The 14665-nt window shown below is 43.9% G+C and overlaps 1 protein-coding gene across 1 annotated transcript in view; it reads left to right on the top strand.

Moving 5' to 3' along the window:
* Nucleotides 1-5508: 5508 nt before the first annotated feature.
* ADAMTS5 (ADAM metallopeptidase with thrombospondin type 1 motif 5) overlaps nt 5509-14665 on the top strand; it is a 49431-nt gene continuing 40274 nt past the window's right edge. The window contains exon 1 of the mRNA XM_055105203.2: nt 5509-7352. Coding sequence (XP_054961178.1) covers nt 6249-7352 — 1104 coding nt within the window. The 5' untranslated portion in view covers nt 5509-6248. The remainder of the gene's footprint in view (nt 7353-14665) is intronic.

Below are 14665 nucleotides of genomic sequence, written 5' to 3'. Positions count from 1 at the left end.
AGGGTATAGTTGGATTGGAAGAGGGTCCTGAAATGAGAAAAAGAGAGGAGCAAAAGTGGTAGTCTGGCTCTTGGAAAGAACCACACTAGAAGCTATGGGCAAGAGTTAGTTCCCTGAATTGTAAATCAGTCAAAGCCCACTTCCTCTTCTCCTGCTGCCTCAAGCTCACATGCTCATATTTTCAAAGGTCAGAGGTGGCAATCTTTTTGGGATCCTGGGGCATTTGGGACCCTGGGGCATAGTGGTGAAGGAGAAGTTTCCGACAGGTCCAGGTTGGGCCAGCTGGAAGGAGAAAAGGGGGAGAGTTGATGGTGAGTTCCTGGAAGAGGGTTCCTTCCTGGGACTTAGAATCAAATCATCATTCAGCCAGTAAGTGACAGTGCATTGTCACTTCCTCTTTCCAACTTGATTTAAAAGAGTAAGAAGCAGAGATGTAGGAAGAGCAACACCTCCTAAGTCAAATAAAGTGAGAAAAAACTGTAATGTATTTACTTGAACCCAGGTCTAGGAGTGTAACACAGATAACTGCTCTTCCACCTGTTAGTCCCTGACTAGGAAAGGTGTGTATGAGAGAGGTATGTAATAGTGTATGGAGAGTCTGAAAAAAGATACTGTATGTTTTCTTCCACTGACCACATAAGCAACTTGCAATGACCCCAACATCATGGGTAGGAGATAATTACATTGATCAAGAAGCTACAGTTTCCATTTCCCTACCTGCCAGGGGTGAGACTGTAACCAACTGATATTTATCAGCTTTATGTGAACTTACTTCCAGTTCTTACCTTATTTACCAGAAGAATGTATTTAACATGGAGAGACCAAATAGTTTTGAGGAAGACTATAATATTTTAGAGCTTGAGAAAGGTGATGTTAAGATACAACCTTAACTGTAAAAAAAATACATAATTATAGAACTGAGAAACAACTCCTACTACAATTACACCTACTACTCATTAAGTAATTTGAAAACTTTGCTTGAAATTTGCCATTATGAAGGAAAGGAAAGAAAACCTCAAATGTTTCAAATTACTTTCTGCTGGAAATTCCTGATTTTCCATGTGTTTCCAGTAAGGTTTGATTTTTGATGATTTTTGGAAAATAAGGAAAAATAGAACTCAAGTAACCCATAAAAGCAAGTAATATGTGCATAATTGTGTGAGAAAAGCTAAAACAACATTTCACAGCTGGTCAGCATAAAAAATGACTTGTCGGTTTTACTTTACAGATAACACCTGTATGTCTTAAATAATACATATGTACATTATTCATTTGAAGACTTCTATATAGTATAAAATTACTGTGTATAAAAAATGAAAATCTGGCTTTCTAGAAATATATTTTCTATAATATTAAGTAAAACAGATTCTAAAGCATATGTTATCCATCACAATAGATAGATTGTTTTGTAATATGTCCTAATCAGATAGCAGAGAAGATGGTTTCGAGTTTTATCAGGCATTCAGTAAGGTTTCCCGAGGGGCGAAATAAAAGAATCTCTACAATGCAGGTCTCTAGAAAGTTTTCTTTGTAAAGGCAGAGGATGGTTGGTTTAATCCCCTCTTCTATTATCTGAGCTCTAATTAGGATTTCTATCAAGCCATCAGTGCAGCCTAGAGGGAAACATGAGTTCAAATGAGTACGTGTGTGGCACATGCATGCTGACATGTGCTGTGTGTACTAATGCAATGAGATTGGGTACACATGCATTAGTGCATCAGGGTCCATGTTCTGCCATTGTAAATATCAGAGGGGATGGACAGGGGGAAAAAGAGCTGGGGAAGGAGGGAAGAAGGACTATTTAAGTGTAGTTTCACCCTCTAAAAATGAAGAGTTCATATCAAAGCTAGAATCACTCCCAAAGTGTGACCTTTGGTTTTGAAGCAAAGCCCTCTAAAAACAAGAATTTGCAAAGCGAGTGTCACAAAAGGGAAAAGCACACCCAGTGTCTTTAAGGCATTTATTAACGGTCCCACGCAGTAGTGGAGCTTAGTAGTGGAGATCTTACCCATAGAATCCACACACCCTGCTACCACCAAGGGTGCCGACACTAAAAGGGTTTCCAATTCAGCAGGCCTAGGGTAGGGATTTTGATGTGGGAAAGAAAAACGCAGAGTTGAAAGACTGTAATTCTTCTACATGGGAGGTAAGGAGCAGGTGTTTGGCCGGAAGGGAATATTTTACTGTCAGATATTTCCTCACTCTTACCATTAAAATCATAGTTTGGGGTGGGGGGTAGGAAATGACACTTTAGCAAATGGAAATTTGAGAAAATACTACTTAAGAGAGTATACAAATTATGGAGTGGAGCTATATTGGAAATACAGGGCTCAGAGCACCTGCAGGAGTAATTCCCTTGCTTTCTCCCCCTCTATATTTGTATTTTCCAGTTTGTATTCTGTGCATCTATTATACAAACAGCTCCATCTCTAAACTGTGAGTTTCCTCCAGACATTACTCGTGACTTGTTCATCTTCTCATGCCTCCAGAGAGCCTCATAAAGCACTTTGCAGTAGGACCTTGATAGATATTTGTTAAACTGGATACATTGTAAGAAGTGTTGTAGAATGAGCCCAAATGAGGAGCTGGGAGATTTAGGTTTCAGGACATTCGGCCACTAGTGGACATTTTTATCCACAGGCAAGCCATTTTGGCCTCTGGGTCTCAGCTTTTCACGGTTAGATGGAGAAAGTTGCCCTACCTGATCTCCAAGATAAATTATAACATTCTGGAGTACTAAGTCCTTCTTCCTTTTGGGAAATGTAAAATCATCTATCAATGGTATTTGTGATCATATACTCTATAAATTCAGTGGAAATTTCTCATTAAATGTGCACAAATAAAACTGTTACTTTGAATGAGTAGCAGTTATTCTGCTTAAACATGATTGCTAATATATTTTTCCTTTCTACTGTAAAAATAAAAAGTTCAGCTACTTTTATCCAGTGCAAATTACTTCCTTAGAGTGACAGATAGTAATTTTTTCCACAACGTAGCAGCTCATCCTAATCCACTAGTGTAATGTTTTAAAAATACTACCAAATGAAGTTTCTAAAGTGTCCAAGTTACTTTCTAAAAAAAAAATTATATCGAAGTAGAAATTTTCTGAGATGTAAGAATTTATTCATTGTATTCATAAGATTTAGTATTTATTTCCTTGTGAATATATACCTCTAGTAAATATTCTGTGCTTGATATTCATGTTTGGAACTTTATCTGTGTCTATCCTGTTCTCCCCATGTATTTTTAAATATTTGAATAAACTGAGTACAAATGTCACTATATAATTAAACTTAAAGGCATAATATTCAGATTCAGGATTCAGCACGGTGTTTGTGAAAGAGGAGAAAAGCTTCATTAAGAAGAAAATTCAAGCCGTCACTGTGTCTCATCAGGTGGGAGAATCCCTGGAGGTTATGAGTTCAAGACCATCAAAGAAAAGAGAATCTGTTGGAATTTCCTGAAATCCTAAATAACAAATCTATCTGAGATTGAAAATAATTGTAATTAACAAATTTTAACCACTGTCACCTAAAATGCCTATTAAAATGATTCTTTGGCATGAACAATGACAAAATTGTTAAATTTATTGAATCAAGGTTGTATTAGAAATGGTGTTTAGTGCCAAATATTGGACTCCTTTTCACTGTAACTGGTTAAAAAGATAAAAGTTTGCTATTTGTAGGTGCAAAGCAAGGACCACAAGAGAGAATGGCTAACGCAAGGCTCAAAGGCCTTGGTGGGATAGAGAAAATGGCTGGAACCTCCTATTCTGACCCATCCAGCTGTTAGCATTGGCCTGGGGCAACTGGCCACTGAGCGGCTGAGGCATTGTGGAATTATAAAGCAATGGCCTTCAGCAATAGTAACTTCCTCCCTGGTCCTGATGTATTTCAGAATCCATCAGGGGCTGTTGGGTGTCCCTAAGGCCCCAGTGATTTCTTTATTTATAAGTTAAGACAAGATGTTACATCTGCCCCTCACAAGACTCCAGAGGGTGTTCCAGGCACACGGCAATGGGTATTGTTGCCGGGCAATTCTGAAATTCCTTCCAGAGGGTTATTGCCACTCTAAGAACCTCGATCAAGCCCTGGACCCTCATGGTTCCCTCCCAGAGAAAGCGATCAGCTTGGGGCCCCATTAAGGCACCCGCCCTGCTATCCCCAGCATAGCCAAAGTTAAACGTAGAAAAAGATGGAAATGTACAAATTACACCACATTCATTTTTCACTGGTGCATTAGTTAATTAGCCTGAAGAATAATTTGGGGATGGAGGGAGCTCTTACCCCTACAGTAGAAGGTAGACCTTCTAACCATAAGTCGTCGGGTTTTCCTTCTCCCTTCTTAGAATGATAATTAGAGGAAACAAAGAGGTCAGAGGAAACGAGTAGCAGTGATAATGTCACCCGCGTACTAATAAGCACCAATCTTCCTTCCGCCAAAAGTATTCTTTTTCTTCTAAAAGGAATTTCTGAGAATGAAGGTAGGTCAAGGCCTATGGCGATAAGTGGTTGCTTTAGAAGAGACAAAAACAGATTTAGGAATTTATTATTAAAGTATCATTTAAGCAAAAAATAAAAGTGTGAGCGCAAAATTTTAAAATCTTTCGGGGAAAAAAAATGAGCGGAATTCCCTCTAAGAGTTAACTCTTTCTCGCTCTGCCTTTTTAGAGCAAAGGAAGTTCCAGTGGACTGGGATTAAGGGACAGATTGTGGACCCTGACGAAAGGCGTGCTGGAGAAAGCTGGGAGCCCGCCGTTCGCACACAAAGCTGCGGAGTTCCCAAGCGGCGGGCGTTCTCGCCCCGGGATACCGCAGCGCGCCAGGAAGCGCCCTGGGCTCTCTGGCTGTCCAGCCGCTCTGCTGGTGGCCGGGAGAAGTTAGTCACCCGGAGCCCGAATCCGGCGAGCGTCAAAGCATCAAGAGGCTGGAGAATGGGGAGGGAGGAAACCGGGTGCCGGGACGGAGGGGAGGAAGCGAAGGGAACGCGGTGGTTAGGGGACGCACGGGAAGCTGAAAAGCTCTGGCTGGTGGATGGAGTTGCACGGTCTGCGAGGCCAGAGCGCACGGGTGTGCAAAGGGGAAAAACTTGCGGCAGGAACTTCCCACCGAGGGCGAGAAAAGCAGGCAAGAAGGAGGCAGGGAGAGACTTGAAACGTCTCAATAACTTTAACCAAAACACCCGTTCAGGAGATGAGGTAAGCCAAGGTTAGCCAACCCCAATTGGTTGTGAAATATCAGACAGACCCGGAGCCGCTGTGGCTTTAAAAGTGGCCAAGGAAATCTGTTTTTCTTGCCCCATTACTTTTTTTTTCCCCTCTTCCCTCCTTCCACCTCGCCGGGTCCCAGTCCCTTCCTCCTACTTCGTCTCCCTTTCCTCGATCACCCTCCTCTTTTGCCCTCCCCCATCTGATTAGGCGCGGACTGGGAAGGGTGGGAGTGGTGGGGGAAGCTCTCCCTTTAAGAGGCAGCGTGCAGTGACGAATTGTTGAAATTGCCATTGCAGGATGGCATGCCGCTATAAATTCATTGTTCCACCTCCTCGCATCTTCACAGCGCTCGCGCTGTTCTCGGCGCTCGCAGCGGCCGACTGGGGATGACGGCGGGCAGGAGGAGACCGCAGCCGAAGGGACACAGACACGCCGCTTCACCAGCTCGCCTCAGGCTGTCCCCTGCATTTTTGTTTTAATTTTTATGGCTTTTTCCCCTCTCCTTCTTCCCTTCCTCCTGGTCCCAGCAGAGCCAAGGAAACCCACAAAATAAGAAAGGAAGTGGGCCCCGGAGCTTGGAACCTCCACAGCCGGCTTGTCCAGCGCAGCGCGGGGGCGGGAGGCTGCGCGCACCAGTTGCCAGCCCGGTGCGCGGTACCTTTCCTTACTTTTCTTGAAACAGCGATCGTGCCTGCATTTGGTGGTTTTTTGGTTTTTGTTTTTTTCCTTTTCCCGTATTTGCTGAATCTCCACTATCCGACTTTTTTTTTTTAATCTTTTCTTCCCCCCCCCCCCCGCCCCCACCTCTTTCTGGAGCACGAATCCAAACATTTTCCCAAGCAACAAAGAAAAGTTCGCACGCTGGCACCGCAGCCCGGACAGGCTGGCGCTGCTGCCGGGCCCCCCTCCTTCCGACACTTGACTCAATCCTGCAAGCAAGTGTGTGTGTGTCCCCATCCCCCGCCCCGTTAACTTCATAGCAAATAACAAATACCCATAAAGTCCCAGTCGCGCAGCCCCTCCCCGCGGGCAGCGCACTATGCTGCTCGGGTGGGCGTCCCTGCTGCTGTGCGCGTTCCGCCTGCCCCTGGCCGCGGTCGGCCCCGCCGCGACACCTGCCCAGGATAAAGCCGGGCAGCCTCCGACTGCTGCAGCAGCCGCCCAGCCCCGCCGGCGGCAGGGGGAGGAGGTGCAGGAGCGAGCCGAGCCTCCCGGCCACCCGCACCCCCTGGCGCAGCGGCGCAGGAGCAAGGGGCTGGTGCAGAACATCGACCAACTCTACTCCGGCGGCGGCAAGGTGGGCTACCTCGTCTACGCGGGCGGCCGGAGGTTCCTCTTGGACCTGGAGCGAGATGGTTCGGTGGGCATTGCTGGCTTCGTGCCCGCAGGAGGCGGGACGAGTGCGCCCTGGCGCCACCGGAGCCACTGCTTCTATCGGGGCACAGTGGACGGTAGTCCCCGCTCTCTGGCTGTCTTTGACCTCTGTGGGGGTCTCGACGGCTTCTTCGCGGTCAAGCACGCGCGCTACACCCTAAAGCCGCTGCTGCGCGGACCCTGGGCGGAGGAAGAAAAGGGGCGCGTGTACGGGGATGGGTCCGCACGGATCCTGCACGTCTACACCCGCGAGGGCTTCAGCTTCGAGGCCCTGCCGCCGCGCGCCAGCTGCGAAACCCCCGCGTCCACACCGGAGCCCCACGAGCATCCTCCGGCGCACAGCAACCCGAGCGGACGCGCAGCACTGGCCTCGCAGCTCTTGGACCAGTCCGCTCTCTCGCCCGCTGGGGGCTCAGGACCGCAGACGTGGTGGCGGCGGCGGCGCCGCTCCATCTCCCGGGCCCGCCAGGTGGAGCTGCTTCTGGTGGCTGACGCGTCCATGGCGCGGTTGTATGGCCGGGGCCTGCAGCATTACCTGCTGACCCTGGCCTCCATCGCCAATAGGCTGTACAGCCATGCTAGCATCGAGAACCACATCCGCCTGGCCGTGGTGAAGGTGGTGGTGCTAGGCGACAAGGACAAGAGCCTGGAAGTGAGCAAGAACGCTGCCACCACACTCAAGAACTTTTGCAAGTGGCAGCACCAACACAACCAGCTGGGAGATGACCATGAGGAGCACTACGACGCAGCTATCCTGTTTACTCGGGAGGTAGGTCCAGTCGGGATGCGGGGGTCCCAGCGCTGGGATCAGGAGGTAGGTGGAAGGGAATCTTGCTGGTGGCTTTGCTTCTCCCTCAAACCTCCTGCAGCTGTGGATGTGTTTAACTGCTTCTTGCAGGAAATCCAACCAGCCTTCAACTCTGCTCCTGTATTCACGTTAGCCCCGCAGAAATTTTTGCCTTAAATGCCAAGACTTGCTTAGGTGATGATGAAGACCCAGTAGTGCTGCATGTCATCTAGTCTGAGGTGTTGTGGCATAGGAACGTAAACATAAGAAGGCACAAGGATGCTTGGGGAAATGATACAGTTAAATGGGGAAAAGGAAGGAAAACAAAGTTGCGTTTGGGATCATGGGTCTTCTTCTTTCCAGTGAAAATAAGATATAACCTTGTCCCACCTAATGGAAAGGGCTGGATGGTTCACTCACGGTAGTCACTGTTATCCGATGACCTTCTTTTGTAAGTGTCCACACCTTTTTACTAGAACCCCTTCTGTTACACGGAGGATGAGAAAACTTTCTCAAGGACTCTTTTTCCAGGTTGGATTCCTAATGGAGTTCTTACATGTCCACCTTGGAATCTCAGTTCCTGGGAAGGAAGGAATGTGGGCGGGCCAGCAGGGTACAGAGACCCAATCAGATGAGAGGACAAACTTGTGAGGTTCCTTAACAACTCCTTTGCTTAGTCGACCAGTGCGTCGCAAGCACTGCCCAGGCCAACTCCGCCGCCTAGGGAGGGTCACATCCCGTTTGCGTGTTTGGGTTTTGGATGAATATGTTTCCGAAGCCCCAGTGCAGAAGATCCGGGCGAAGAGTCAAGACAGAAGGAAGAAATGTTTTCCCAGCATTTCCCCCTTTTAAGAAAGATGGTTATGGGGAAGCAAAGAAATGGATCTTTAAGGCTCAGAGGCTCAGGGAGGAACGCAGTATCTATTTACACAGTATTTGACCACTACGTTAGTGTGACATTTACACAAAAAGTCTGGGTTGGTTTGGGGCCTGGCTTGCGCATAGTTCTAAGCCTCAGTTGTCACAACTCGACTCTGATTGGCAGTTTTAAGTTGTGCCTCTTAAATGCCTGGTAAGAATTGACTTCTAAAGCTCATTCTTTAAGTATTTGAGACCCATCCAGAATAGATTAAGGATTACAAACTTTGAAGTATTATGTAAAATCATGGTATGAAATGAAGCAAACAGAACAAGGATAGGAAATTAAATGATGGATTGCAGGAGACTTAGAATCACAAACCTTCGCTACCTAATTCTTCTATTTTTACTAAGGCACCCCTGGTATGAAGGAAAAGTGTTGATAAATTTGGAGTAGAGAAACACTTGTGGTTCATAGGGTGGACATTAATGTAAACCACATGTAAACAAAGATGCTGGAGGGCGGCAGTTTAGGGAGAGCCAAGCAGCGCGCAGTGCTGTGCACAATGGAAAACATTTTTTTCCTCATTAAGTGATTTTCTGGAAGCCATCCTTTAATTCCTCTGCACAACATTAGTCTTTGAAGCGGTAGAACATTCATTTGTAGCCTTCTCTGCAAAATGAAGTTCTGTAAAACTATCCATTTCTTGTTAGGTTTCCAAGCTCTTTTTTTTTTTTTTTTTTTTTTTTTTTTTTGGTAAGCAACTTTCCATGTCTGGGGTTCCTCGCTCTGCTACATCACAAGAGGATGCCAAGAAGGAGGCTTTGGAGAGTTTAGGGAAGGAGGTTCTGTAAAGGAAGAGGAAGAAATGCTTTTGTAAGCATACTTCCCCAAGGAGTGGGTCACTTTAGTAGTTCACTTTCATTTTTAAACACAAATCCACATTTCATAATTTTAAAATAAATAAAAATTAATAGAAGGTCTGTTACTTCCTATCTCCTGCCCCATAACATTCCTAATTGTTTCCCAGAAAACAGGAAACTACTCAGTGATTCTCAATGATTTGTCGATTACTTTTTCCGAATTTGTTTTTTGTTTGGATAGTTAACTGTCCCTATTTTTCCAAAGTCTGAAACTTAACAGCATATTTTAAATAGATACAAAGCAAGGGACAAATAAATTAATGGTCCATCTTAATTTTTGTCAGTATTATAAGGACATGCATTTTTCAAACTAGTCTACACATGGAAAATATTTCACATGGGCCCTCTCTGGTCTCCTTGCCAAGCAGAAGCATACTTTTAGGAAAACAAATTTCATTTGTGGTTGGCCCTGTAGTATACACATCTAACTTCACAAGAAGCAAATATTTGAAATGCATGTGTATTTTCAATAGATGCGCCCAATTTAAAAGAGTGTTACTAATTAGGGGGTTGAAAAAAAATTCCAAGGCATTTATGCAGCATTCATTTGAGAGTATTTCACAATGCAAAGTGAACTTTGCCTAATACTTCAGAGCATGAAAAAAAAAAAGAAGCCTGGAGGAGAGATGATCTGAGGTCTTCCATCTCATGAAAATCAGATTATCTTAAGGCCCGAAGAAAAGCTTTCAGAGCTATTTCCTTTTCAATGAGAAATACCCAGAGTTGGCACCAAGATTCTACTTTTACAACTCTGTTTTGAATGTAAGAAGTGCGTTGCTTAGCAGCCAGACGCCAAGCTATGAAATCCATGTTTTCATGGGCTCTGAGTCCTGTTCAAATTTAGGTCCAGATGTCTTCTCCTAAACTGCTTGTTTTTTAGGCATGAAGCGAATGTATGAGGATATGTTTTCTACCTCTGTTTACTAGCTGAGGCCACCTTGAAAGTTGCATCTGGAAGTCAGCAGAATAGAGCTAGTAACTCATTTATCAAACGATCACACTTCACTGTCAGGACTGTACCCAGCACTCCAGTACTATTCTAATTAGAGAGAGTTAGCACCAGTCAATTTCCTGGCATAAAAGCTGTTTTCATTCTGAAATGGCACTAATGCTGGAATTCACACCACTTCTGCCATCAAACAGTAGAAATCCAATCTCCCCAGGATTTAGCTTTGCTTTCCAGAATCCTTTCCTTGTTCGGGACGTCCTCTTTTATTTCAAGATAATTTCTTCAAAGACAAACTCTTACAGTCGTTTTTTTTAGACCATTTGCTCTTTAGAAACAAAAGCCTACCTGCTTGATAACAAATAGGAAATTGTTTAATATCCCTCCACCCCTTCATGAAAGCAGCAAAAACCTTACTCTTTCATAGATTGAAACACTGAATTAAAATCGAACCAACTAAGAGATTGTGCAATATAAAAAGATAATTCCCTTTCATTAACTATCAATATGCCAGTTGATAGATCACTGTCTCAGCTAAAACTCTGTACATTCTGCCTTAGATTGCTGGGGCCGGGTCTCCCCACAGGGCATTTCTCCTTTACCACGTGGCTCCTGGCTTGATATTGACAACAGGGGGCAGTAGAGGAAGACCAGAAGTTTGGAAGAGGGAGAGGGACGGGCTTTTTCTTATTGGCTTGCTGCCTGGACTAATTCAGTCACATATTTGAGCTGAAATATCATTTAAAGTCAAAAGTGAACCCTTGTCAAGGAATCAGAGCCTATAGGTCAATCCTAATCAATAAAAGGATAAATAACTCAGAAATGGGGAGACTGGTAGCAGACTAAGCAGCTCTAATTAACATTTTTACAATAAACTGTGAGGGATATTATGAAAAATCTAAAATCTGTGCAGTATCTGCCTACATGCACCTCCTATGTGTGAGACTCATGTAGGCAGTTTAAGGCAGCGAGGTAGAAATACCTGCTCCCTGCCCACTAGGCGTATCCCCAGCAGAGTGGAAACAGATACACGTGGAAATCACACTACTGTTAGGAAAACTCTGATAAATCCCATATTGAGATATAAACAAAGTCTGTGAAAGGAAAAGGAAGGTAACAGTTAATTCTGCCTATGGACCTTTCTGTAGGTCTCATTGCAAATGTAGAATTGAATTGGTCCTCAAAGGATGGATAGATTGGATTTAGATTCAGCCAGCTGTTATTGAGCATTTCTTATGTACTATCCATGGCCACAAACTATTTTACAATTAATCATTTCAACAATCTGTAACCATTGTATAATTATCTTGACAGAATTCACGTGAAGAGAAACAAAGATAAACTTCTTAGAGTAACAGCTAACAAATGGCAGACAGAGAAGACAGTCCTGTCTAGTGCTCTCTAAACTAAAAGCATTATCACTAATTTATTCAAACCTTTACTATGCTCCTCGGAGGCAGGGAGGGATTCAGAGATTTAAAAAGTAGCCCCTTTCTTAAGAATCTATTCCTGGAAACAGACAGGGAAATGGTCATTGCTGCACAGCATGATGGCTCTTACAGTAGATGTATTTGTAAGGTATTATGGAAGTGCATTAGAAGATTGCTCACTCCATCTGAGTTCAATTTTGAAGAAAGAGTGGGAGTTAGCCAGATACGTAAGGAGGAGATAGGCATTGCAGACATCAGCAAACCATCATGTTCAATGGGAAATGGTAATAGATTAGTTTGGAGAAGATAATAACAACCCAACTATGGAAAAACAAAACTATACACTATGTCTGCTAGTCTGCTCAGGCCACCGTAGCAGAGTATTGTACAATGGGTGGATTTAACCACTGAAGTATGTCTTCTCACAGTTCTGGAGTCCAGAAAGTCCAAGACCAAGCCTCCAGCCAATTTGATTTCTAGTGAGGGCTCTCTTCCTGTCCTATAAATGGCCACCCTCTCACTGTGTACTCACAAAGCCTTCCCACTGCCTGCAAGTAGAAACAGAGTGAACACTCTTGGGTATCACTTCTTCTAAGGACACTAACCCTATCTGATTAGAGTCCTGTCCTCATGACCTCATTTAACCTCATTTACCTCCTTGTAGGCCCTATCTCCAAATAGATGAGTTTGGAGAGGACACAATTCAGTCTACTCCACCATGCTGACAAGTTTTAATTGTAAATTAAGTGCAATGGCAATCATGGAAAAGAACATTAGTAGGAAGACAGCAATGATCAGAGGTGTGTTCTGAAATGAACCTTCTGGTCTAAGTAGTGGACTGGATCCTGGGTGAGCAGGCTGTTTCAGAAATCTTCAAGAGGAAGCCCAAGGTGGTCTAAACTAAAGCAGTGGCATTAGGAATTGAGAGGCATAGATTGGGTCAAGAAATGTTAGGAAGAGGTGGATGTGAGTAAAAATTCTTTGTAGCAGAAGGAATGTCTTGGGCTGAGCTTCAGAGGCCAAAATATTCATGAGATATGCACAAAATAGTGGACAGAATGGAGCAGGAAGGTACAGTGGAGGCAGACAGAAAGACTGAGGCTGTAGTGTGCCAGGTTTTGAATGCCAGGCTAAGGCTGACATGAAGGACTGGAGGAATCTAATAAGATCTGTGCTCTAAGAAGGTGACTGACTTGAGCATATAGATAAGGAAGTTACAGGAGGAAAAGGGACCAGTTAGAAGTCTCAGGTTATAATTCAGGCAGGAAATAATAGTAGAAAAAAATGAGAAATAGAGGACAACTACAGTGACTTACAGTGGCTAATTAGATGTGACAGGTGAGAGAAGGAGGCGAGTTAATGATGTCACCAGTTTTCTTATCCAGTGCTTCCATTTTCTTGTTTTCTGGAATATCTTTCACAGTGTATTTTATATATTTAGTATACCTCTAAATTATCTAGTTTTTCCAACACAGCATAGAGAGAAAACCAGGATATTCTTTATTTGCTGCAAGAAAGAAATTTGCTTAATCAAGTGTAGATTATGAATACAAAAGATAAGATTAATGTCAAGAATAACGTATGTGATGACTTAACAAAACCATGGTGAAGTAAGTTCAGGATTCTGAGTGTTTAGATACAGGTTTGAATTTCAGCTTCAGTATGGACAAACTTGAGATTTGGAGCATTTAATGCCCCTGAGCTTTAATTTCTTTATAAATTGGAATGCTTTTAGTTAATATCAGGACATGTGTAGCTGGAACAAACCCTAGAGATGACCTGGACCAAACTCCTGATGTTAATGATGAAGGAACTTTGTCTCAAAGCATGTAAATGATTTACACAGTGCTTCTCACTAACAGCGTTGAATTAAAAAGCAATCTACCTTCCATTCACTCTCTAACCAGCTTCCATTTCTCTTTACCAAAATGACTCCGTCAAGCATCTACTCCCCTGCTCCCTGTCTCCAACTTGCTCCATCTCTTCTTCCCCTTCTTACCTCACATTTGTCAGAGAAAGCTTCCTGACTTGGAACTCTGGGCCCAGACTCTCTTTCCAGCTTCCCTGCTAGCCCTCTGCTCAACAGATCCTGTGTTCCAGCCAAAACAAACTTCTTGTCATTCCCAAAAGACTCTGCCTTTTCCCATTCCATTATGTTTCCACTAGTCTTTCCTTGCCAGAGTATCCTTCCTCCCAGGCTATCAGATCCACTCACTTCCGTGGAGACACCTTTATTGATTCCTCAAGGAGAATTCATCAATGCCTCTTCTGTTCTCCCTCAACAATCTGTTCATAATGGAAGTCACAGTTTGCTTTGTTCTTGACATATCTGTTTTGCTCCTTAGAGCCTGATGTTCCCTAAAGCTCAGGATCAGATCTTATTTCATCTATTTACCACAGTGTCAGCACTTCCACAGTGTCTGGCAGATTGTAGGCACACAGTAATTGTTTTAGGAATAAACACGTCTGGATCTCTGGGACCCTCATCCATCTGGGCTCTGTGTGTTTGGTATCCCTTAGGTGTATCAAGAGACAAGGATAGAGATTGTATAAAATGGGTCATCGTAACGGTTGGCCTAACAGTTCCAATTAATGTAGTCTCTGCTGAAATCTAAAATTGAAACCCCTATTATTGGGGATTGCTGGATAGGTAGCCAGAAAGGCAAAGGACTCCTCAAGAATCAAGAATCAGATCCACAGAACAAATATGCATGCGTTTGTGTGTGTGTGTGTGTATGTGGGTGTGTGTGTGTGCGCGTGGGTGTGTGTAGGTAATACTGATGACTAAAACATGTACCACACCAGATTAATTCTTCTATCACTAATTTCTCTTCAATAAGAATTGTGTGGACAGATGGGTAGATATCTGAAACCTAGTTAAACTCTCTTTCATGCTCTTCCCTTGAGCTCCATGCTTGCCCTTACCAAGGGGTAAGATCTATAGAAACAGAAGTTGCTATTATTTAACTCCTATATAAGGTGTTCTTCCTTAATTTCAGCTGCTGTGGCTGCAGCTGTGATGGTATCTACCTGTGTCAGCATTTGTGTTGCCTCTGGCTCCCTCCCTCAGCGTATTTGCACTGCATGTGAAAACAATCTCTCAGTCAAGACAAGAAATCCTATGATTCCTGTGATTT

This window comes from Pan paniscus, chromosome 22 (assembly GCF_029289425.2).
Source record: "Pan paniscus chromosome 22, NHGRI_mPanPan1-v2.0_pri, whole genome shotgun sequence".
NCBI lineage: Eukaryota > Metazoa > Chordata > Mammalia > Primates > Hominidae > Pan > Pan paniscus.
This window is presented reverse-complemented; position numbering and strand designations above follow the sequence as displayed.